Raw genomic sequence first — 26,460 nt, 5'->3', positions numbered from 1 at the left:
TGAACGCAGCATGATTCGGTGGCTGCTGAACTGATCTTTGTGCGGACGGAGCCGAGCGGTCGCAGTTAGCAACGGACCGCAAACACACACAGAGACGCGAAACACGGCGGAGGAGACAGCTTCTGGGCCCGAAAATCCACACATACAACGACTGTACCGTGACAGCGACGGCCTGAAAATGGTAAGAAGACGTTTCAGAGTCGTGAACGGAGGCTGGTGGCGCTCTTTTCTTTATGACAATCAGCCTGGCTAACAGCTAGCTGGCTACAGCTAACGGCTAACGTTAACTGTTTTCCTGACTCATTATTGAGCAGCCCGAGAAGCTAGGCTGCCATTTTACACCGCAGGCAGTTAGTCTGCCTCGGACGCTACGTTTAGCTCGGTGAACACAGCTTTTATCTCAAATATCATCCAAACACCACACCTGACTCTAAACGAACGAGAAACATAATCCGAGTAGAGACTGACTTTGAAAAAAAGCAAGTTACTGACGAGCTAACTCGGCTAGCCTGAGAAGCTAATGAGAGCTAGCAGTGTTGCGTAGCTGTGTCTGACTCCATTCGCAGATCAGCAAAGGATAATCTCAACAAATCTTGGCAATATATGGCTTCGTCGTGTTTTGTGAAATGATTACCCTCCATTTAGGTTAGGTTGCCATAGCTGGTCATTAAACGTAACAGATAGGCCTTCTGCCGCTTTGGAGTGAAGGATGGTGATTTGAACCTGACACTGGGCTCCCACTCTCCTGGAATATCATTAAAGTATTAAAATCATTATGCCTAAGGCCTATGGATGTTTGGAAAACTGTGAAGAGGAGATAAGAGTTAGGATTGTATCTGTATTTGATCAATTTTATTTCAGTTGAATGATCAGAACCCTTCTGTGGGAGGAAAATATTGTTTGTTAGTAGCTCTTTCTCTTGGCAGTTAAGATGATATTTATATCCTTGACTGTAACGTTAAAAAATACAAACATTCACACAGTTGGTACACTTGGTTACATTTCAATTCACGCATGAATAAAATAATACGAATAACTGGAAGATTTGATGAATTTGAACCTTAAACAGGGCTCCTACACTCCTGGAATACCAGGAAAGTATTAAAATCATTGTTTTCCAGGCCTACGGATGTTTGGAAAACTGTCAAAAGAAGATAAGATTTAAGATTGCATCTGTATTTGATCAGTTTTGTTTCTGTTGAATGATCAGTGAGCCTCTGTTGGAGGAAAATATTGTTTATTAGTAGCTGACAGGCTCTTTCTCCTGGCAGTTGGGACTTTATAACTAACAATTAAACTATTAACTTAACGATTAAACTATAAACCAAACTATTGATTGAGCAGTCTTGGACATGTTATGGAGATTATTAGTTGACAATGTGACAGTCATACCAATATAAGATGACTCAAATAAGAATGACTGGAAGATTTGATTCATATAAACCTTTAGACGGGGCTCCAACACTCCTGAAATATCAGGAAAGTATTGAAATAATTATTTTCAAGGCCCAGGGATGTTTGGAAAATTGTCAAAAGGAGATACGTTTTAGTAAGAGTTAGGATTGTATCTGATTTCGATTAATTTGGTCTCCGTTGAACAATCAGAAACCTCTTTGTTGGAGGAAAAAAACCAGTTGGCATACTTTGTTCAGTTTTAATTCACTCACGGATGGTTTTGGGAGTTTGTAACATTAATCGAGCAGACCTGGAAACATTATAGAGTTTCTTAGGTGACAGTATGCAGGAGTCCTGCTACCACATCAAATATTTTATCTTCTGTAGTTTCTTTAAACCATTTGTCTTCAATAATGTGTTCTCCGTTTGCTCAGACAGAGACGCAGTGCTTAATAGCTCCCATGATTAGCTGTGTGCTGTTTTACAAGTCAGTAGTTAGTATTTTCTTACAAATCTGAATCACTGGAAGATTTGATTCATTTGAACCCAAAACAGAACTCCCACACTCCTGGAATACCAGGAAACTATTGAAATAATCTTCCAGGCCTGTGGATGTTTGGAAAATTGTCAAAAGGAGATTCGTTTTGGGTCAGACTGAGGATTGTATCTGTATTTGATCAATATCCTTGATTGTAATGTTAAAAAAACAAACATTAAGTAAGACAAAATCCCATAAAACCTATCACAGCTGTAACCAGGACCCCTCTGATGGAGGAAACTGTTGGCTGTCTGTTTCTCTTGACTTTAAAGTGAAAAACAAACTCACTGCTGGCATATTTAGTTATCTTATATTCCCATTAATTACATTTCATTATAGAAGTTGTAAATGGTTAGTATCGAGGGGTCAAGATGTAGGAGCTCTGCTGTCACGTCATACATTTTATTTTTTGGCATTTCATTCATATTTGCAGTAACGTATTCTCCATCTGCTCAGACAGGTACACAGTACATTATAGCTGCCACCTGCTTATACACTGTTCTTATAGATCACTGATACTTTCCTACCAGTTGTGCCTGTCACAGATACACATGAGTGGAAGAATCTCAGTACAAATACTCTAAAAATCATATTCTAGTTGTATTATGTTTCTAGTTTGGCTCGTGATAAGTAACACATGCCAAAAGGGAAATGGTCATAAAATGTTTACAGTCAAATATTGGCAATAAAAGTAATATTGGACTTTCTTTTAAAAGCTGATGTCACTTAGTATCATATTTATACTCTTCCATATGGGAATACTGGAAGTGGAGGTAATTTAATGCAGAGAAAATGTTGATTTCTTACATGTTTTACTGTAAATTCACCACCAGTAGATCTCTGCTTCTCTGCGTGTTCTTTACTGGGACTAGATTGTGAGTTTATCTCATACGGCACATGATGTTAATTCTGTCAGCCTGCAGCTTTTGATGTAACATCCAGTTTCTGTGTGTCCATGTCAGCTGTATTTTGAGTTTTCCCTCACTATAAAGAGTTTCCTCCAGTGTTTGTATTGAGTGATGAGGCTTAATTGTACAAGTGTCGACACGTCGTTCCCCCTCTGAATCAAACTGTCAGAGTGCTGGGAGGATCCGTGTGTTTGTTCACAACATACTGTTGGTTTTTAGAGCAGTATATAACATAAACTTTGTATATTTACCATGATAAAATAACTGCAGACTTCTGTTTCAGAGGCAAAACACAACAAAGGAAAGGCTGATATCCTCCTTTACATGTGCTCTGTTACATCTAGAGGAATGTGTCAGTTTGAGGAGAAGCGTGGATGCTCAGTCAACCTTTTATTGCATAAAACAACACAAAAATACCGCCTGCACCGCTAGTTGTCTTCTCTCTGACAGTTTTATTAATGTTGTGGAGCTGTTGGTGTGTTATGCTCAAAGATTCCTTGTTCTGCGGCTTTGAGGGGAATGTTGCATTTCCATATTTAATGCGATGGGAAATAACTATTTAAGGCGATCTCTTCACAGATGTTTATACTAAACGGAGCACGTGTTGCACCTGATGTGCCCTTTTCTCAACAAGCTACAGCTCACTTTCACATGTGTGGTTTAGCAGGACTGATACTTTCTCTGTTTCACATCATGCCGACATGCACAGCAGAAATCAGATGCATTTGTTGCATGTTTGGCAGCGTAATAGGGCAGCAGTATCAGCGAATCAGCAGGATGTCAACACGCAGGTATCATTAGAAATGATCTGGTTGTTGATATTGGGCCCGTGTAGAAGGTTTTAGATAAATGTCAGCCACGATTGTGCTGTCCTTCCTCCTCCTTTACCCTGTCTGACCCGTCCAGGTCTGTCTGCTTATTATGTGCAAGGTGTGAGGAAGTGACAGCGCTGAGGACGGCGATCCTAACGTCAGTCCAGAGGGACCGAGAGTCTCTGCTCGGCTGCTTTTCTGAATGCTGAGCAGAGCAACAGAAATCAAAAGCTGCTTACGCTAATGAAATGTCCCCCTTCACTGACGAACCCGGCACATGATCGGTTAGCACACACACACACACACACACACGTTACAAACATGTCATCACTGTGATTCAGCCGAAGCTTCATCGCTCCTCAGAGTTTGATGTCAGAAGGAGATTAAAAGAAGTTCTGAATTTATTTATTTGACTCTGTGTGTTAAAATGCAGAGGTGATGGCAGGTGTTTTTAAATGTGTGTGTGTGTGTTGGTGTTTATTTTGCTGTGGTCTGCATTGTTTGTGTTTGTGAATGTAGGGTATTGGGTTGTTGAGTCTGGCCAGGACACACGGTGACCAGGGTAATCAGATTTACCAGGCTGAGCTTTTTTTCCCACGAGCACCGCTCTCCCTCTCTTTCCTCCTCTCTGCGTCTCTCCACCACTCCCTGTATCCTTCCCGTTCAGCAAATCTCTCTCTCGCACACTCGACTTAAAGGCAGACACACTCCGGTTCCTGAGTTGTGCTAAAATCCTGCTGCACTACAAGGGCAGTAAACACTTCTTCATTGTGGGAGAGTAGAGAAACCACCAGCTGGATGCAGGTGAGGTTTGGCTCTCCAGTTTACTGCCGGACACTTTGGCAGATAACCAGTCATCACCTACACATCCCAGTATGAAAATCTGTTGGGATATTGGAGTCCTTATGCTACTTTGGACAGCAAAAACCTGGGTAAGAACTTATTTTTGTGGGCCGTTTTAATTTAAATATGAAGAAATACATGAAGAAGAACTAAGAAATCTGTACAGTTTGTTTGCTACTGCTGGAAACAACAGGATGGTGTCCCAGTTTCCCCTCTCTGCCCAGTTAGTCTCCTCCACCCTCCACAGAGATTTTAATATTTTTTTAAACGATACCCTTTTTTCAGCTTCAGGCTATATAACCAGCCTCTAGAATTTCTCTCCTCCTTAAGTAGTGTAAAAATAAGTAATCTAATGTTGCCTGTGATGTCCTAAGGGGACTGTAGTCACATAAATGTTTTAATGTTTTTAATATTTGGTGCAAAACAGAGTGAAATGGAAATATTTGCTCTTGGAGATGCACTAATCCAACTTCCTCCCTCCTGATTCTGATACTTTAAATCTGCCAGTTCAGCGTACCGGTGCCCTGTTTTCACAAATTTTAACTCTGTGCTGGATTTCTGCTGATGTATTGCAGCTCTACCAGGCCTAAAAGTATTTTAAGATATTTTTTAAACTAAAATGTGTTATACAAGTTAGCGTAGCTCATTCAAGGAATAGCTCAGTGTGTAGAGAGTATGCGTGTGTGTGACGGTGAGGTTGCAACGCATGTAGATGCGGGTCGAGCTAGAGGACGACCGCCGCTTAGGACCAGAACCGGAGCGACCTGCCTGTCATCCGGAGAGCAGACAGCGGGGGAGTTTCTGCTGAAAACAAGCACAGAGACCCGAGGAGACATGAGAGCAGCTGCTCGCTAACAGCTGCGTGTGTTTACAGCAGAGAGCAGGAGGGAGGACAGACGTCTCACTCTGCTGCTGCTGCTGCTGCTGACACTTTCTGTTTGTAACTGTAGTGTCCGTCATCCAATTAAGTATTGATAACTTGCTCAGTACTTTACAAATTAGTTTTTTTATTTCATGAACATGGACGCTGATTCGCGAAATGAACTGATCGGGTTTTATTTTGCTGCCGTGCCAAACAACCTTTCTGCTTGGAACTAATTGAAATCATTTTTGTCTGAGGTAACTTGAGACCAGGAATTGCTGTGGAGCTAAAAACTGAGTTGGTGGCTCATCATGACTGCATGTGGTCACATACTCAGTCTGCTTAATCAGGTCAGTATCGGCACAGATACCGATCCAGCACATCTCTGCTAGTCCTCCAGCGTCAGGATTATTTCAAGTCTGAAGGAGAGGAGCGATGTTATTCTGCTGCTCTCGGCTAGATGACACCATCACGAGTGAATAAAAACAGGCCCGCTGCAGTACTTGTTGACAGTCTAGTTGCGACGGCGTGGACACATATAGTTCCTCCCTGAAGTTATGACCTTTGAACTTTGAACAGCCATTCCTGTCATGTGAAGGAGGAAGGTTGTCGGCCGTGGCGCTGTTGTTGACGACCAGGCACGGGATTCCTGTTTCACAACAGACTTTCTAGAAACTGTTGTCACTCAACAAGCCGTGGGCATCCTGCTCCCTGATGTCACACAGCAGTGGAACTGATTATAGGTCAGATACCGTAGTCACACACGGCGTCTCATAGCTTCTGCTGTGGGAATCTGAAATCTGATCCCAGTGCTGCAGTGAAGGGCACCTTTTTTACCGCCAGTGAATAGAAGCACAAGAGGAGAGGCAGCAGACTGAACGCCCTACCTTCTGTAGTCAAACGGCTACTCGACGGTATTGTCTGCCCCAGTTGCCATGGCAACTGCCGGAGCACCTCAGGTAGGGCTGCCTTTCCGACTTTAGGGAGGAAGAGGACAGGGGGCTGAAACTCGGGTCCAGAATCTGGAGCCGAGCTTTGTGGGCCTGCAGCCGACAGGCCGGGATCCGCATCCATCAGATAACACATGAAACAGCATCCGGAGGCTGCGAATTTAACACCTGACGACGCTACAATTGTTGGTGTTTTTTTTTTTTTTGGTGTTGGTAAAAAGTTATGCTTTTGTTTTCCAGATTCGTCTCTCAGCTTTATGAATAATCAGTGGATGTTTTAAAAGTTAGCTAAAAGAGACACATGCTTATTATCTGTAAATTTCACAGTTTAATTCATGATTTACCCTCCAATATGTCAAATCCAAAGTTCAGAGATGTGTAAAAATATTATCCATTAATTACTTGTGTGGTGTGAAAACAAAAACATGCAGCATTTAACGCGTCAGGGGGAAGACAACATGTCAGTGTGCACGCTAACGTTATCGTCTTCACTCTTCACTCATGAAGGTTTGTTTGTGAGTGAGACGTTTACACATCCTGCATTAATATTTTAGGAAGTTTAGCTGTAAAATATTGATTATCCACCTGAAAATGAACCATATTGAGAAAGATAGATGTTTCATTTACAGTATGGCCTACAGTTGACCTGTTTTGTTGTGTTTGATCAAAAGTTTGGATCATTATGATGAGGAATAAAGGAAATCTGAAGCTAATAAACATTTTCATTTCATCAGTGAGGCATCTCACTGATGAACTCCACCAGCTAAAGTTATGGCAGTGAAGTTTGTTCATCCTCTTGCTGCAGCTGGTGAGAAAGTGAAACTGGCCTGAGAGTTTGTGCAACAACCAGCTTCTGTAACCTGCACACCCAGAATCACTTCCTTTACTTGTGTTGGTGGTAAATGGACAAAATGTCCTTTTTATATATTGCTTAATCCTGCATGGAATATAAAAGGCTTTATGTTGCTCAGGCTCTGAGTTATACAGTTGCTTTCCCATTTAAGTCCCTGACATACGTGTAGATGTTGAATTTCATTCCCAGCACAAAAAAAAAACACTAGTTGTGATGATATTTAGCTTTGGTCATGTAGTGGCAGAATTCCATTTAACGTCAAGACACGTCTGATATAATAAGCATCTGTAAAGCAGAAATGCATTTAGTGTGGTTGTGGTAGCAGTCGGTGGCCGTCAGAGGAGAGCGGTGGCAGCAGATTGCAGCTGCAGTGCTGTGGTCAGTGTTTGGGAGGAGGAGGAGGAGGAGGAGGAGGAGGAGAGGAGGGATGCTGGAGACGGAGGCTGGGCGTGGAGAGGACGACAGATTTTAGTGACTGATGAAGGCCTGATCCAAGTCTTGATGTGCTTCAGGCCTTACTGCTGTGTCAAGACTTTTCCTCTTCCTCAGTGCTTCCTCTTTTACCAGCCTTCCTCATAGCGCTGCTTGAAGAAGAACTAAAGTTAATGTTTTTTTGCAGTGTTTGGGAAATTGTTTTGCAAGGAAATAATGAGAAAATGTGATTTTGTTGCTATGGTAAGAAAACAGGAAGATGCTAAAACAATCAGCTGACACATTCAGTCATTTATCAATCAAAAAACATCAACAATCGTCTGACAAAACAATTATCTGCAACTTAGATTGATTGTCGATAAGTCGTTCAAGTCATTTTTGAAGCTGCTTTTCTTATTTAAACTAAATATCTTTGGGGTTTGGACTGTTGATTAGACATGAATACACTGAATATGCTGCATGTCCAGTATATCTGAATACAGTAAGTGTTGACTATGTCACCAGGAAATACACACTCTTGTTTTTATATCTCAGAATGAAAGTACATTTCAGTTTCAGTGTTTAGTTTTCTCTCGTCTTGATAAGCGGCAACAGATTTGGCGCCGTCACTCCACTTAAGTCCGCTAATACGTCAAGTGTTCGTTCAGCGTGCGGAGGCAGCGCGCCGTCAACAGGGACAGGAAGTAAACAGAGCAGGTCACTGGGCTTCCTCTCCCTCTCTACCACTAACAGACTGTTGCACCTGGGTCACGTCCTGAGTCTCAGGGCCTGAGAGCTGTGAATGGCCAGAGACAGGCAGCGCTGCGTGCCTGGTCCTGCTAAATATAGCAGCGCTGCCTACATGTACACAGCAGTTTTCTACCCAAACACACCCCTGCTTCTCTCTGCTTCTCTCTGCTTCTCTCTGCTTCTCTCTGCTTCTTTTAGGCTGCGTTCACACAGCAAAGACGTCATTCTCTGTTGTTTTTAATGACTGTTCTTACATGTTCAAAGGTGCCAGTAAGCACTTACAGTGATGCTACATGTTGGGAAATAACAGTTGATGTCATATCCTGCGTTTCTCCTGCTTGATTGAACCTGATAAGAGCTGTTAAATTTGAACTTAATTGATTTTAAATCTTCTATCAAGTCAACTGTTTGTCTTCTTCCCATCTGTGTCTTCAAGGAAAACACTGAACTCATCAGTTACCTCGTGTGAGTGACATCTGATTGGTGTCGTTGCAGCTTTGACTGATTTGGAAGAGGGCTGCAACTAACTATTATTATTATTATTGATTTAATTGGACAATATTTATCAATTAACTCTCTATAAATTGTCTGAAAATAGTTTGAGATGACATCTGAAAATGTGTTTTTCTCAAAAAGATAAAACTTACAATGATAGAAAACAAAGACAAATCCTCACATTTGAGAAGTTAACGGTCATGTTTGCTTCATAAATGACAGAAATTATTAATTATTAACATTGTTGGCAGGTAATCTGTTGATTGACTAACCAGTTAATTGACTAATTGTTTTTGAACGAGTTTGGATCGGAGCATTCAGATAAATGGTGCATTGTGGGTGTTTATCTCCGGTTTCAACTAATCAGAACATATTTTTCTACATTTGTGTTTCTAACAATAAAAAAACACTCCTTAAATTATTAAATGCATTTATTTAAGCATGTAGGAAACACCACAACCAACGATGTCATCTCATATTTTAATAAGAGTTATGATCCACTATTACACAGTAGAATTAGGATTCATACTATCATACGTCTCCGTCTGACACTTAATGTAGATCAGATTAAAGATTGTGTGTTGCTTGTATGGCTTTATGTGAAATGATACTTGTTGTTGTTGTTGTTGTTGTTGTTGTTGTCGTGCTGATGTTTCCTGCAGGGTTTGTGTTTGTCTTGAGAATTCTTGTTTTGTTGCTGTCGCCGTCTTTATGGCGCCTCGTTGTCTTCGTTCTGAAAATTTTATGACTTTATAGGTTTGAAAACGTCTCACCGAAGGACTGCAGTTGAAAACGATCCAGCTGGCTCACAGACGCACATTAACACAAGTGTTGATTAATGTGTGTTGTCCTTTATAAATAAATAAATAACTGAAATGAAATGACTTTTCTGTTGATCACTGTCCACAAAAGCCTTATTACACCCACTTGTCTCAGTTTTATAAAACAATCAAACATGAATAAGTGTGAATATTTGCTCTAATCACTTTATTTATGTAGGATTAAATCTGCCCAGATACTCTCGCCGGTGTTAAACGTCCTTTTAGTCTTTTCTCTCCTTGTCAGTTTTTGTCTCCCTCCGTCTTTGTGGCTCGAAAGATGTCGATGCTGCAAACTGTGGCGTTCATTTACCTTCTCCTCGTGTCCTGACGGCGGGGATGAAATTACAGCTCCACGTCTGTCAATTAGCCTTAATGATCTGGCCTCCCTGCACTGTCATCACTGCCACTTTTAAAAAAACCAGCTGCGTTTACTCTCGCGACGGCGTCACAGTCGTGACCTCACCGCACATTCACACTCTCGGATCTGGAGTCGTTGTCAGATTTATCTCCTCGTGTTTTATGCATATATTTATTTTGTCCACGCTCGCAAGACAGACCGTCAAACTCTCTCAAGTTCACATTGAAAAGCTTTTTATCCTGTTGAACTGTGTTTTTATCACAAGTCTGGATAAGGAAGGAATAATGTAAATATATAAATGTTTGTTGTGGTTGAGAGGAAACCTGGTAGACGTGTGAGACCGGGCTCTGTCTTCACTGGTGAAAGAAGGCGTTGAAGTGGACTAATCTGTAATTAGCTGAGTGACGTCAGGCTCCGGTCAGCAGCCAGTCTCCAGGGCTCAGAGCCAGGTGTTAGTAGGTAAATCCTCATAACCTACCTGGATAACTACCAACAGTTCTAACCAAACTCAGGCCTCATGTATTGATTCTTCATTCTGGGGGGTTTGAGATTAATCCTGAAGACTAGAGTTTATTTTATTCAGTTTATTTTCTGACAATGACGAAGCAAAATCAAAGATCATTAATCAAAATGTACCTTTTCTCCACTTTGTTTCCTTCGCAGGTCATCTGGTGAGGAGCGCCGAAGCTTTTAGGTGGAGGAGTGGCAGACTGCGCCACCCAGGCGTGCAGAGTGGGACTGCATCCCGCCTCGCATCCGACAACCGGCTTCCTGAAGCGCTGCTGCTGCCGCTGCCTGAGAGCTGAGCGAGTCAGGACAGAGAGCGACCGAGGAGAGGAGCCGGGGGGAGAACGCTCACCGGAGCAGGAAAGGAGGGCATTGTTCGGTAGGGAGAGGAGAGGCGAGGACAGGGGCTCTACAATGTCGTCAAACAGGACCCAGAACCCCCACGGACTGAAACAGATAGGCCTGGACCAGATATGGGACGACCTGCGGGCTGGCATCCAGCAGGTGTACACACGGCAAAGCATGGCCAAGTCACGCTACATGGAACTCTACACGTATCCCAAACGCTGTGAGATGAGGGCTGCTTGATGCTGTGTGGATGTGATTCTAGTAGAACAGACCTGAAACAGTTACTTGATCGATCTGTTTGTCCACAGAAAATGAATAGGTGACAAATGTGATCGATCGTTAGTCATTTTAAAGCAGTCGCTGGTTCTAGGTTGTTTTAAACTGAATCTATTTGAGTTTTGAAGTGTTATTCAGACAAAACAAGCAATTTAAATACCTTAAATCATCTTTGGCTTTGGAAAAATTAGGATGGACCACAGTTATAGATGAAGGAGAGAATAATCAGCAGGTTAATTGATATGTTAAATAATCGTTAGTTGCAGCCTTGTATTCCTCCTCCTTATGTACAAGGGTTAGCTGTAAGGTTCAACTTTAAAGAATGGTATATTTTTAGTTGTTCAGGGCTGCAGCTAACAATTAATTATTTGGTGTATAAAACATCAGAAAACGGTGACAGTGTGTCCAACTGTGTCCAACCAACCACTGGTCCAAAAACCAAAGAGATCCAGTTTATAATGATATAAAACAGAGAACAGCAGTAAATCCTCACTCTGGAGAAGCTGGAAGCATCAAATTTGTCATTCCTGCGTAAAATCTTAATACACAATAATTGCAGGTAATTTTCCTGTCGAATCATTTCCACTCAGGGCGAGTATGACTTCAATGTTTCTTCGTCTGCTGTCAAGTCTCCACTCGCCCTCTTAGCCAATCACATCCTCCGGTTTACCTGTGAGACGAGTCATAATCTGGGACTCCTAACGATGCTCGCTTACCCGACAGCGGCGGGAAAGAAACACCACAGTAAATATTTACCGTTGTGTTTTGCTGGTTGTTTATTTAGTCTCCTCCCTCGCTGTGTGTCATATTTGATGCATCACTTCCCTCTTTACTGGAAAACAAAACCTGTTTTATAGCTGCGTGTTGAGGTACTGAGTTAAAACAACAGAGCAGCCAGCAGGCCCAAGTCCTGGAAACAGGAAGCAAGTTTCTCTTTAAAACATCATCTTGTCTTTACTTTAATCTTCATCTAACAAATATTATCTCAGAGAAAGTATTTGTTTCAACTCAGAGAAGTTTTCAGGTTTTAGAATTATTATATAAAGCTGTAAAAACAACACAGTGTTCATAAAGTCTTCCTAAAATTTTCATAAATAGTGTTGATAGTTTTTGACAGGCGGGAAGGTAAAATCATCAGGACGTCCTGATCTAGGAGTTATTTTGTTGAGCGTACCTGTTGTAGATCAGAGTTTTACTGCCTCCGTGTGTGTTTTCACTGGTTCAGAAGCCAAAAAAAAATGAAAATAACTCACTTTTTCCATAATTTTGGTGATTTATTCATTGTCTACCTGATACATTCAACTGTAGATTTGGTTGTTTTCCTTTAGTAATGGATATTTAATGTTAATATATTACACAAATATGCAAAAATATAATTGAGGCACATATTGGATCAGTAAATGAATGATGTGTAAATGCAGGTTTCTCCTCCTGCAGGTATCAGCCTGAAGTCTACAGTCGTTACATACAATGAACGTCCGGTTTGAGCTCGTCCATAACAGTTCGCTAGTAGTGTAACGAGCTCCGTATAGCTGTAAAATATAGCGGCTGTGGATGAGAAGAGAGACGACGTCACATTTAAGTTTATGTTCCGCTTGTTCAACGGTTTGATAAACTGCTCGTACCGTCTCCCTTAACTACTGCACTTTGTTTCAGTCGTAGTGGCCTCGAGTAAAGTATAACCTGAAGTTTGTTGCTCTGCTGTGTGTGTGTGTGTGCGTGCGTGCGTTCTCATCAGCTGATCTAAGTGGAGAGAGAGCTCGTGTTTTACGTTTGTGGTGATTATGATGTACGATGCAGCGTTCATCATTTAGCGGCCACACAGCGACGTTAACCTGCTCCTGCGCCAATCATTTTATTTGTCCGCCATGTTTGGAACGGCCAACCTGCCCCTGCATAAACTTTTACTGTTGTTAATGAAGAAGGGCCGTTAGCTGGTGAACTTGTGTATTCATCAGCTCCAGTCACAGGTGGACCAGACATTAAATACACAGCGTGCGTGATGTGAGTGTAAAGTACAGGAAGAGATGATTTTCTCTGAGGGCACATTCTGTTGTTTGACAACCTGGCTTCCTCCTCCGCACCTTTCTACCTTTTTAAAGGTTGCCATAATTTCCCTGAAGCCATAAAAGGCTCCAGACTGTAATCTACCCGGTTTCTCACAGAGAATAATAGCACTCATTTAAACCACACACTCAGTCTGTCAGTGACATGTTTGCCTCTTCAGCCGGCGTCTGCACCACTGGTCACCAGTTACAACCAGCTCTGCTGTCTGTATGCATTAAAGGATGAATAATCTCTTCTATGGAGCAGAGTATATCAACTTTCTGGAGACGAGTTTATTCTTTATTTAATCAGATTTTGTTCAGAATGCTTCGTCTGTGATGTTTGGTGTCTCTCTGTGTGTTTGTATTCCTTAACGCTTCCCTCAGACATGTATATAACTATTGTACCAGCGTCCACCAGTCCAGCCAGGGCCGGGGCTCCGTGCCTCCAGCCAAGCCCTCCAAAAAGTCCACCACTCCAGGTGGGGCTCAGTTTGTAGGCCTGGAGCTCTACAAGAGACTCAAGGAGTTCCTCAAGAACTATTTGACCAGCCTGCTCAAGGTGAGTCCACACACACACTCCTGACACCTTTTTTTATTTTTAAAAACCCTAAAACTAAAAGCTCCTCTTTCATCAACACTGCGACACCCTCTAATTCTTCTTTCCTTCCTCCTCGGGTTTCCCTCCAGGATGGCGAGGATCTAATGGATGAGTGTGTGTTGAAGTTTTACACCCAGCAGTGGGAGGACTATCGTTTCTCTAGTAAAGTCCTCAACGGGATCTGCGCCTACCTCAACCGTCACTGGGTCAGACGAGAGTGTGACGAGGGACGCAAGGGCATCTACGAGATATACTCAGTAAGACCCACATCTGCAACGTGTTTGTTTGTCTCTTAAACTGTCAGCAGTGTGTTACGATGGTCAGTAGATGGAACTGAAAGCACTAAAACACATGAAAGACGCTGCCAGACGGTTTAAAACCTTCTGAAGTTTGTGTATCCTGTGTAATTATATATTTCAGGGTGTTAGTTGAAGTATTCTATTAAATCAGCCCTCTGGGTTTCTCTCTGTGGAGCTTCAGCTGCCATTTAACTTTTCCTTCCTCGAGGGCCGACGAGTCAACACACCTGACTCGTCTGTTAAATGTCACACCGATCCTTAAGTAGTCTCACATTTAAGGATAATGTGGAGAGATTTTCTTATTAACAACACACGTCGGACCAGTCGAATGCTGAGTTACTTCCCAGGACGACGTCTGTCTCCTGCTAAATTATAAAAAGTTTACTATTTTTCCCAGAAGATGGAACTTAAATAAAAATCTGCTTACCTGTGAGTTGAATGTATTTTAGTGTTTGAACAGCATCTGTTTAAAAACAGGATTTCCTGATTTTGAAAGCAGTAGGAGTGAACTGGTCCAGTTTGAACTGGTGTCACATCCTCCCACAGTGAACGTTCCCTCGTCAACCAGCATGTCAACCAGTTTAAACTTTAATCACATGTTTAAATATGTGATTTCTGTCATTTCAAAGCTCCTGATCTCAGGGCAGAAATAGAGACACATAACAGACATGCAGCTTAAAGTCTTGACCTTGTGTTAACCTTCTCTTTCACCCCCCCCCCCCCCCCCCCCCCCCCCCCCCCCTCCCCCCCCCCCCCCCCCCCCCCCCTCCCCCTCCCCCCCACCCCCTCCCCCCCCCCCCCCGGCACCCTGCTGTCTCCCCCCAGCTGGCACTTGTGACCTGGAGGGAGTGTTTATTCCGACCCCTCAACAAACAGGTGTGTTGAGTTTCTTTTAATAGAAGTAAAGTGAGAAGCAACACAGCGGTACAACTCAGTAAACATTTTCTGTCTTTTCAGGTAACAAACGCTGTGCTGAAGCTGATAGAGAGAGAGAGGAATGGAGAGACCATTAACACCAGACTGATCAGCGGTGTGGTCCAGTCTTACGGTAGGTCAATGAAGAAACACAGAGGAACAACCAACCAGGACAGAGCTGTACTCTCAGCACACATGGAGCTGTGGAAACATTCAGGAACGATGATAGTTGAACTTTTTCTCTTATAGTTCTTATGAATCTCATCTGAGATACAGGAAGAGAATAAACCTGTTCTTACCCACATCAAACCCAAATATCTCTAACTCTATAATACTCTAACATAACTATTTTAAGCTTTTTATGTAAACTAAAGGCTTCAATGTAATTCCAGACGTTTTTAATCTCAGATCTGATTATGGGCTGTTAACCCTGTAGCTCTGATCAAGAAGAAAACTCTTTACCTCTCACAGTCTGACCTCAGACTTTATTTCTCTTCAGGTTTGGTCTCGTCCTCTCTTCTCCTCCCTGCTGATGTCCTTCAGACTTGCAGGCTGCCAGCTTCACTGGAGCTAATTTAAAAAGTCCTTTTTCCTCAAACACATTTTAAATGAATCAGTAACAGAAATAACCTTCGATCCAACCTCACTGTTGTCTGTGTCTTACCTGGAGCTTAATACTATAATTATAGTAATAACTAAGACCTGCAAACAAAAACCTGCATCACAGGAGTCCAGTTAGTAAAAACCAGCCAATCACAGTTGAGAATCAGAGGCCTTTAACTGAGAACATCTGCAGGACTCGTTGAGTAGCTGTTAACACTTTATCCAGCCAGTTAACAAGGATTATCACCTGGTTCCTATTTGTAAACATCTTAATGAAGTTGTAAGACCTCACATTAAAACCTGCTCTCTGTGTCTGACCCCCTCCCTCCTCCTCCTCCTCCTCCTCCTCCTCCTCCTCCTCCTCCTCCTCCTCCTCCTCCAGTTGAACTGGGCCTGAACGAAGAGGACGCCTTCGCCAAAGGCCCCACGCTGTCTGTGTACAAAGAGTACTTTGAATGTCAGTTCCTCACTGACACAGAACGTTTCTACACACGCGAGAGCACAGAGTTCCTCCAGCAGAACCCCGTCACCGAGTACATGAAGAAGGTACGAGCTGCACATTTCACGCTTACCGGTGAAGGATGGGAGTTTTTTGTTTCTTTTGAAACTGGAGAGTGAAGGTGACGATGTCATTGTGTGTTCAGGCGGAGGCCCGGCTGCTGGAGGAGCAGCGGCGTGTGCAGGTTTACCTCCATGAATCCACCCAGGACGAGCTGGCCAGGAAGTGTGAGCAGGTCCTCATAGAGAAACACCTGGAGATCTTCCACACCGAGTTCCAGAACCTTCTGGATGCCGACAAGAACGAAGGTGACAGATTTTATTTCAGTGTTGCTGAGTCAGCTGATCGTATAAACAAACAGCCGGCTGCTGAAACGTTCTCCACGTTGTCTTTGCTTATAAAAAAAGAGGTGAGGAGACGTAAAAGGTTCAATAAGAGAGTCATCAGAGCCAAACCGTACTGCTTTGTGTGTGTGTGTGTGTGTGTGTGTGTGTGTGTGTGTGTGTGTGTTTTGTTCTTTTTAAGGATGGACAATGTGTTTTATTTATATTGATGTTTGAACAATAGAAACTAAACCAGAGAGACCAAACTGATGTCACTATATTTGGTGCTTATTTTATTATATTGTCTTCAGAGCTGCAACTACCGACTATTTTCAAAGTTTTTCACTAAAAATAGTGACATATTTTGTAATTTCACACAGTTCAAGTTAGTCCAAAACCCGAAGACCTTCAGTTTACTCTCACAGAAGAAGAAGAAACACGTAGAATCCTCAAATGTTTAACATATTTACTTAAGTAACGCCTGAAGCTATTATTCAGTTATCATAACAGTTGCTGATTAATTAATCGTTGCAGCTTTCTGACTGAAGAAGAAGAAAAGTCTCAGCACAGATAAAATCATAATGAAATATAATCAGCATCTATTTTAATAATCATCGTTGAAGCATAAACTGTATAAATCCTCCAGCGTCTCTTCATCATGTGATGGTGAGTTTCAGCCCTGCATGAGGATGATGGGTTTTATTTTGAATGTCCTTTTAAATAACTGAGTGTGACCTCCTCTCTCAGACCTGGGCCGGATGTACAACCTGGTGTCGCGGATCACAGACGGTCTGGGTGAACTGAAGAAACTTCTAGAGACTCACATCCACAACCAGGGCCTGGCCGCCATCGAGAAGTGTGGCGAGGCCGCGCTCAACGTACGTCCGACGCTTTCTCTCCTCTTGATACCAAATCTGAGTAGTTTTATTTAAGGTGTCGTCTGACGTGAAGGTACCGATCCAAACCCTCTGCAGCTGGATGCAGGCGGTTCGTTTGTGGTTGCTAAGCGATAAGAGTCATTGGACAGAAATGTGTGAAAGAAACAATCAACAAGAGATGAAGTGAATTTATATAAACGAGATGTTTTTGTTTCTTCCAGGACCCCAAAGTGTACGTCCAGACCACCTTAGACGTCCATAAGAAGTACAACGCCTTGGTCATGTCTGCCTTCAACAACGACGCCGGCTTCGTGGCGGCGCTCGACAAGGTGAGCGAGACCCTCTGACATCATCTGTCCGTCCGATAACAGACAAATATCTTCTGAGTTTTTTTGTTCCACACGTGTACATTAACACGTTGTTGTTGTTGTTTTCTCAGGCGTGTGGACGGTTCATAAACAACAACGCTGTCACCAGGATGGCTCAGTCATCCAGCAAGTCTCCTGAGCTGCTGGCCAGATACTGTGATTCTTTACTGAAGAAGAGGTCGGTGTTGTTGTTTGATTTAAAACTATCACTGTTTCATTCACTAAACAAGTGACTTCAGGTGAATAAAAATAATCTGCAGAGGAGAAAACAACAGTTTAATTTAATTTAAATAATGTAGATTCAGAGTTAATCTGTTTTTCTCTCTTGACTGTCTGAGCTCCAGACGATGGTTTAAAAGCTTCTAGACACAATTTATCTCCTACTGCAAACATACTAGTTAATAAACAGTGAGATGAACTTTAATGTACTAAATGTTTGTTTTTGTTCTTTAGCTCTAAAAACCCAGAGGAAGCAGAGCTGGAGGACACACTCAACCAAGTGGTGAGACGTTGACCCGTGTGTTTATATAAATGTGCCACTGACCTATTTACCCACTGATCTGTTATCTGTCAGTAGTTTCAACTCTGCACCAGCAACTTCCTGCTTTACTGGGATCTCTGTTAGCTCGAAGCTAATCTCCCATCTTAGAATCACAATAAGAACGTTTTCAGAAGGAAACTTACTTTAGTTTCATATGATGATAAAAACAATTAATCTGAATATGAGAGAAACACATTCTGTTGTGTCATTATATTGAAATAAGTCTTAATAACTGAATAACTGTTTTTTATTGATCCATATCTGTTTTAGTTTAGTTGTCATGGTACAGTTACATGTTTGTCTCTGTGTCAGTGGATGAATAATAATAATAATAATAATAATAATAATAATAATAATAATAATAATAATAATAATAATAAATGTAAATCTTCAGAGCTCAGCAGTAATTAAACGTGTGTCTTTCTCCTCCAGATGGTTGTGTTCAAGTACATCGAGGACAAAGATGTTTTCCAGAAGTTTTACGCCAAGATGCTCGCTAAGCGTCTGGTCCATCAGAACAGCGCCAGCGACGACGCCGAGGCCAGCATGATCTCCAAACTCAAGGTTTGATTCATACACACACACACACACACACATACACACACACACACACACACACACACACACACACAGCTTCCTGGCGGACTGATCACAACTTCCTGTTGTTGTCCTGCAGCAAGCGTGCGGGTTCGAGTACACGTCCAAACTGCAGCGAATGTTCCAGGATATCGGAGTCAGTAAAGACCTGAACGAGCAGTTCAAGAAACACCTGACCAACTCTGAGCCTCTGGACCGTAAGAGACCGCACTCACGCACACGCACACACACACACACACACACACGCACTAACACACACTTACACTAACATACACACACACTCACACACTAACTCACACTAACACACACTAACACACACGCACACACTAACACACACAAACACACACAAACACTAACACACACGCAGTAACACACACGCATTAACACACACTTACACTAACACACACAAACACTAACACACACACACACACACACATGCACTAACACACACACTTACACTAACACACACACACACACACTAACACACATACTTACACTAACACACACACACACTTACACTAACACACACACACTAACACACACACACACGCACTAACATACACACACAAACACTCACACACATACGTCACATTCAGGGCTCTTCAGGAAATCTAGCGATGCTTTTATTATCATGCAGCTGATTTCAATAAGAAAAAAGGTTTAAATATAAAAAAAGATGTTTCCAGTTGAAATGAGGTTTTTTAAGATATTCCACATAAAAAACACCAAATTTAAAATCAACTTTGGTTTTGTTGTCTCTGTTTTTCAGTGTGATTCTTCCCAGAACTGTGTTAGTGTTCATTAATCTTAACATGTCAGTAAATAATCTGCATGTTTCACTTTGTGTTTGTTTATTTATGACTTTATGTTTTCTGACTGTTGTATGTGAAGACAACAGATAAACCAGTGTGTGTTTAGACTAAACAGATCTCTGTTGTGTGTTCAGTGGACTTCAGTATCCAGGTCCTGAGCTCTGGGTCTTGGCCTTTCCAGCAGTCCTGCACCTTCGCTCTTCCTTCAGAGGTACCACACACACACACACACACACACACACACACACACACACACACACACACACACACACACGTTTATACTTCTGTCATAGTGAGCACACACTCATTAACATCTAAACCTGATTCTAACTGTTAACATTAAAACCAAACCAACATAAATCAAGTCGTTCTTCATTCTTTTATTCATATCTTAATGTGCAGATGATCATTTGTTTCAGGCTGTGAAAAAGATCTTAATGTGTTGTAAGATTTAAAATGTGTACAAACACAATCAGTTTTTCTTCCTGTCCTGGTGGGAAGATGTATTTTATAGCTGTAATTTGGTGCTGCAGCAGTAAAACAGATGATGTCATGGTTGTCATTGGTTACAGGTGTGTAGAAGGACAGACGGACGTCCATCGTTATGATGTTCATGTTTAGAAACTTTCTGCCCTTTTTAAAAAATGATTTTAACTGTTAAGACTGAAATGAATCAGAGACACAAACATGATGCAGAGTTCAGTTTGTTCTTCAGAAAAAGTCATTTAGTAAAGTTGTGTTTGAGGTTCTTGGTCCCAATATTCCTTCATTCACTGCTCTGAACCGTCTTCTCTCTATCTGTCTATCTATCTCTCTCTCTCTCTCTCTCTCTCTATCTCTCTCTCTCTGTCTCTCTCTCTGTCTCTCTCTATCTCTCTCTCTATCTCTCTCTCTCTCTCTCTCTCTCTATCTCTCTCTCTATCTCTCTCTCTCTCTCTCTATCTCTCTCTCTCTCTCTCTCTCTGTTTCTATCTCTGTGTCTCTCTCTCTCTCTCTCTCTCTCTCTCTCTCTCTCTGTGTCTCTCTCTCTCTCTCTGCAGCTGGAGAGGAGTTATCAGCGTTTCACGGCGTTTTACGCCAGCAGACACAGCGGCAGGAAGCTGACTTGGCTCTATCACCTGTCTAAAGGAGAACTGGTCACCAACTGCTTCAAGAACAGGTAACCAGTGAGAGAGACGTCAGAGCAGACTGGTGGACTGACTTTATCACACTTCATCTAAACTAGTCGTCACTGCTAGTAATGTTTTCATTGATTGATCTTTTAGTTTCTGAGTTAAATAATAAAAACTGAAACCAGAAATGAAACCGAAGCCACTAAACAATGAGTCAATATATGACAACACATTTAAGACACAACCAAACTGTCTGGGAACCAAGTTGGTAGTAAAACACAAGATATTTAGTCTTTTTTTAAAGTATTTTTTAGGGATGCACGATATTATCAGCACGTCATCGGTATCGGCCAATAAAAAGCTCTAAAATGAAATATCGGCAGCGGCCATTTCTGCCGATTACGAGGCCAATTTGTTGCCTTCTCCTCCCTCGCCTGACTGTGCTTCCCTCCATGGACTGTTTCACCCTGATGATCCTGGTGCGTCCTGGTGCGTCCTGGTGCGTCCTGGTGCGTCCTGGTGCGTCCTGGTGCGTCCTGGTGCTTGCCTGTCAGACCTGCTGCTGCTTCCCACTTTAACCTGAATAACAAACTGGGGCTCAGTGCTCCGGTTGGATCCACATGCAGAACTGGAGGTAACGTTAGCTGGGAGGCTAGCGAAGGCTAGTTGGCTGTGCTTCCCTCCAGTCATGCTGCGGCTAACACTCCTAATGTCAGCTAACGTTAGCCTCGGCTCTCCATGTGGATCCAACCGGAGCACCGAGCCCCGGTTTGTTATTCAAGTTAAAGTGGGAAGAAGCAGCAGGTCTGACGGGCAGCTGAGTGAAGTGGAGCCTGCGGAGGAAACACCGGGACCGTCAGGGAGAAACAGTCCACAGAGGAGCTGCTGTGTTTGGCTGCACAGATAGGAAACACCTCGGCTGACAGGATGTACCACTCTGTTTGGAAAAAAAAATCTTTTTGGTTTATAACGGCGGTTGGTAACCAGCGTATCAGGTGCATTACTGCCACCTTCTGCTCCGGAGTGTGGACCAGAGATTAAATCCTACACATTAATCCTGTCTGTCTAATAAACTCAATGAAAACTCTACTGCTGCTCCCACTTGGCAGGTTCATTAAAGTTTTCAGTCTTCCTGAGTTCTTCCTTCATATATTGTCTTTCTTGATCATACTTATTATAATCTATGATTTCATGTATAATAGTCTCCTCAGCCAGCTGGATAATAATATCTACATATATCAGTATCGGCCACAATGAGTTGGAAATATCAGCAAAAAATCCAATATTATACATCCCTAGTATTTTTCTCTATAGCTGATAAGAAGTAAATCACATTTTAGTGATAATTTATTTTATATTTGATATTTTATTAATATTTATTGCACCTTAGTTTCACTCTGAGCTGCTCTGAAGCTTCTAACAGTTTCTGTGTTTTCACTGTTCAGTTACAATGAAACATTCATTTGAACATAATAGTAAAAATAAATCTGGATTTAAAACTTTAAGATGATGAAAAGACTTTTTTAAAAATAGATTTCAAACTTATTTTATATTTGTGATGAAGTTTAGACTCAACTGAAGCTCTTAGAGAATAATGACTGCTGCTTTCAACACAAACTACTTTCACTGCAACAAAGATCTAAAGACTCTGGAGGTGTTTGTGTGTTTGATCGTACTGAACCTGTCGTTGTTGTCGTTGTTGTTGTTGTTGTTGTTTACAGGTACACGCTGCAGGCCTCCACCTTCCAGATGGCGATCCTGCTGCAGTACAACACGGAGGACAGTTACACCGTCCAGCAGCTGACCGACAGCACACAGATCAAAACTGTAAGCAGCAACAATCACATCAATGTCTGATGATGATGATGATGATGATGATGATGATGATGATGATGATCAGCATCATGTTAATGTTTGTATCAAAGCTTCTTGAAAAGACTAAACAGGTTTTTCTGTTTATTTATAAATGAGTAGAAATGTTCAGTTTAAATCTATAAACTGACAGTTTTCTGTATTTTTTCAGGACATTCTGGTTCAAGTTCTGCAGATTTTGTTAAAATCTAAACTGCTGGTGAGTGAAAGTTTCCTCTTCACGTGTGTTTATAGAGACGTGTCTGTTCTCCAGTCTGACCAGTAGAGGATCCCAGTTTACTGTTGAATGTGTGTTTGTCTCCGTCAGTAAAATCTGGTTGGTTGAAGCTGAGATTATTGAATCAAACATGAATCTGTCACAAAGGTTAAAGGTCACGAGCAGTTTTTCAGGATCAAATCCATTCAGATCATCTGTTAGTTGTTTTAATCGTTAAAACAGTTATAATCAATGACTCCAGATGATCGATAACGTTGCTCCGTAACTGCTGCAACATATCAACTTAAAATCAGAGTTTAGTTCACTATGATGAAAACTGGTGAACAGAAGTCAGAGTTACTGACAGTGAGAAGCAGTGAGAGGTTGACGTCAGCTCGCTCACCGTCCGTCTGTCCGTCAGGTGTTGGAGGACGAGAACGCCAACGTGGACGAGGTGGAGTTCAAACCCGACACCGTCATCAAACTCTTCCTCGGATACAAGAAGTAAGAACATAAACAAATAAACAACAAACAAATGATGTGAATGTAACAGAAAGATTTGAAAGTGTTCCGTTGATGCTTTAATAAACGTTTGTGTGTCTGGTGTGCAGTAAGAAGCTGAGGGTGAACATCAACGTCCCCATGAAGACGGAGCAGAAACAAGAGCAGGAGACGACCCACAAGAACATCGAGGAGGATCGAAAGCTCCTCATTCAGGTGAATATCAAGTTTATACCTTCAGATCTTCTTCTTTGTTGTTGTTTTATAGAGAGCTGAAGTCATGACATCACTTCCTGCCGCGTCTCCGCTCCACCAGCTTCTCCGACTCATCTGCGGTTCAGATTCTTTCATCTTTCTGAAACTGAAGCGAGTTCCTGTCGTTCACGCTCTAGAAGCTAAACAACAATTTAACTTTGAGCACAAAGACGTAGAAGCAGAGAAGCTGTTGTCTAAAGTCTCGTGTGTTTTTCTTGTGAGGTGATTTTCAGACGAGCAGCTGTAATCTGAGCTGTAAAGACTCGTCTGTTCTCACAGACACGTCTGAACTCGCTGTGAATCCTCCGTCACTCGTCTCCTCTAACTGAGCTGTGACGTTTAACCACAAACCTCCAGGACTTCTGGGAAACGCTGTTCATTAAAGGCTGATAAAAACATAAACATCGAATAAACAACAATATTAGAAGAATCTCGTCTTTATCTAAACATATGAAACGAGCCACATGACAAACTGTTGGTTCTGATCCCAGACTGGAGTTTTATTTATTAGTGTTTGTTTTAATAAAGTTTCTCTTTATGGAAGAAAATCTGGAAGTTCCTGTTTGACTTCAGCTCTTTATAAGCTGTCAGAGTCATTTATGTTTATACTAATAAACATGTTAACAGTTATCTTTACACCTGTTATTCTCCTGAGAGACTGAATTATAACAATCACTGAAAACAGTGTTTCCTGTATGTAGAGTAAAACTAACTCTAGTTAATTCAGCTTCATTTATCCTCAAACTCACTGAGATCAAAATATCTTCTGCAAGAGCAACAAATATCAGCTGATTATACTTCGCTCCTCTGAGGAACTTCACAGTTTATATATTTAAAGTGTTTCAGTCTGTTGTATCAGATTTGTACTAACAGATGGTGTGTGTGTGTATGTGTCTGTGTGTGTGTGTGTGTGTGTGTCTGCAGGCTGCTATAGTGAGGATCATGAAGATGAGGAAGGTCCTGAAGCACCAGCAGCTCCTTGCTGAAGTCCTGAACCAGCTGTCGTCCCGATTCAAACCCAGAGTCCCCGTCATCAAGGTGACACACACACACACACACACACACACACACACACCCTTCAGAACTGTTCATGTAGTGAGTTTATAGGACCATTATTTTCATTATTGTCTCTCAAACCTCAAGACGTCGTCCTGAAATATCTTCTTTTATCTCGACCAACAACCCAAAGATATGAAGAAACTAAAGAAACCAGGAAATGTTCACATTTAAGAAGGACATATTATCAAAAAACGATCAGTCGATGACTCTAAATGTTTTATTAGCGTTTTCTTTTTCATCGTGTTGGTTTTAGTGGTTGAGGTGAGACTGTTGATGTTCGTGTTTCCTGCTGCAGGTGTTGACGTTGTTGTTGTTGTGCTCGTGTCTCCCTCTTGTGGACAGAAATGCATCGACATCCTGATAGAGAAGGAGTACCTGGAGCGAGTGGACGGTGAGAAGGACACGTACAGCTACCTGGCCTGAACGCCGCCCCCGCCCTCCCTCCCTCCCTCCCGCCCTCCCTCGCACCCGCCGGCTCTCCTCAGTTTTATTTTTATTTGTTTATCTTCTTCATTTTTTTTTTTTTAATTTTATGTCTGAGTAATAAAGTGTGGATCCCTCTGAGCGGCGGACATGTTGTGAGTGTGTCTGTGTGTGAGAATCACAGCCACGCCGCGGTGGGGGGTGGGGGGGGCCGCCGACCATGTGACCGCCCCCCCCTCCCCTTCCCTCCCTTCCTCCCTCCCCTCCCGCCCTGATATGACAACCAACCCGAGCTCGAGGAGGGCGTGAACTTTGACCTCTCTGCTCCTCCCTTCAGTGCATCTCAGTGATGAAGGAACAAACACACACAAACTCCCTCCTGTTGAGACCGGGAAACCCCGTCTACTCGCTCGCCTGTCCCGTCCCACCTGTAGGACTCAAACACACACACGCAAACACACACACACACACACACTCTTCCTTGTTGTCATATTGTAAATAAACAAACCACAGACTCTAAGAGGAAAAAAAACAAACCCTACTCCCTTCTTTACATAGCGCAAATGTAATGAATTAGCCTACAGCCAATCAGAGGAGAGCCACATCCAAAGGTTTCTGCATGCTACTGCCTACCTGCACCACAGTGACCACGAAAAAGATTTAAAAAGTTAAAATTAAAAGTCGAGTCACTGGGCAGCCGACGCAGTCCACCGTACGACGAAACGAAAATCAACGCCGGTCCTGTAATTTAAAAAAAAAAAAGAAAAAGTCTGCGACTGATCCGGAGGAGGAGGCGGCGACGACGGCGGCGGTGAGTTCAACAACGCCGCCGTGTTGCTACTTTATCTGCTGAAGTTGTCTGTTTGGTTTGAGGTCGGTTGGGTTCATGCAGGAGGCCTGTTTCATTACTGAACGGTGGACATTTGTATAGTGTGGTTCATTTTCTAAATGTGTGATAAATAAAAACAAGGAAAGATTTCTCTAACGTTCGTCTGACCCCGAGACTCTTTTCACACCTGAAACACCGTCAACACAGAACCTCAACGACAGGAAGTTAACAGGAAGTCACATGAAGAAGAAGAAGAAACGTTCTGCTGTTCAGGTTTCTGACTTCATCCTGATACAATGGAGGTGAATTCAATAAAACTTTTATCTGTCACAGTAACAGAAGTTTAACAGCTCAGAGACAAACGTAGAAACATTAAAACAGTAAAATAATTAATGTAAAAATCAGTAAGTGTAAAAACAGTCAGGTGTTAATATGTGTGTCTATTTAGGGCGGAGATGAAGGATGAAGTTCAGTTTGTGATGTTCACACACAACCTTAAACATCACATTCAAGGACTTTTCAAGCACTTTCCAGGCCCAGTTCCCTCAAAGTCAAGGACCTAACAAGGCCTGATTAGAAACAGAGATCAGTGTTCGTTACTGTTA

At 42.2% G+C, this 26,460-nt stretch overlaps 1 protein-coding gene across 1 annotated transcript; it reads left to right on the top strand.

Moving 5' to 3' along the window:
• Positions 1-26,011, top strand: LOC122972061 (cullin-1). Its single transcript, XM_044338814.1, has 22 exons — positions 1-181; positions 10,660-11,057; positions 13,560-13,734; positions 13,863-14,030; positions 14,898-14,948; positions 15,030-15,120; positions 15,973-16,136; positions 16,235-16,397; positions 17,160-17,290; positions 17,512-17,619; positions 17,730-17,836; positions 18,112-18,160; positions 18,632-18,763; positions 18,876-18,993; positions 19,743-19,819; positions 20,649-20,767; positions 22,442-22,547; positions 22,744-22,791; positions 23,210-23,292; positions 23,400-23,505; positions 24,469-24,582; positions 24,946-26,011. The coding sequence occupies exons 2-22, from the start codon at positions 10,918-10,920 to the stop codon at positions 25,024-25,026; spliced, it is 2,331 nt and encodes a 776-aa protein (XP_044194749.1). The 5' UTR covers positions 1-181; positions 10,660-10,917; the 3' UTR covers positions 25,027-26,011.
• Positions 26,012-26,460: the final 449 nt, after the last annotated feature.

This window comes from Thunnus albacares, chromosome 21 (genome assembly GCF_914725855.1).
Source record: "Thunnus albacares chromosome 21, fThuAlb1.1, whole genome shotgun sequence".
Taxonomy (NCBI): Eukaryota; Metazoa; Chordata; class Actinopteri; order Scombriformes; family Scombridae; genus Thunnus; species Thunnus albacares.
Note: the sequence above shows the minus strand (reverse complement) of the source record. Positions and strands in the feature narration are given on the sequence as shown.

What these genes read in the sequence shown, in the direction of transcription:
- LOC122972061 (XM_044338814.1), top strand. Translation starts at nt 10,918, where the DNA reads ATGTCGTCAAACAGGACCCAGAACCCCCACGGACTGAAACAGATAGGC. An exon ending in TCCGACCCCTCAACAAACAG is followed by an intron (nt 14,949 to 15,029) that starts GTGTGTTGAGTT and finishes CTGTCTTTTCAG; the next exon opens with GTAACAAACGCTGTGCTGAA. An exon ending in CTCTTCCTCGGATACAAGAA is followed by an intron (nt 23,293 to 23,399) that starts GTAAGAACATAA and finishes TCTGGTGTGCAG; the next exon opens with TAAGAAGCTGAGGGTGAACA.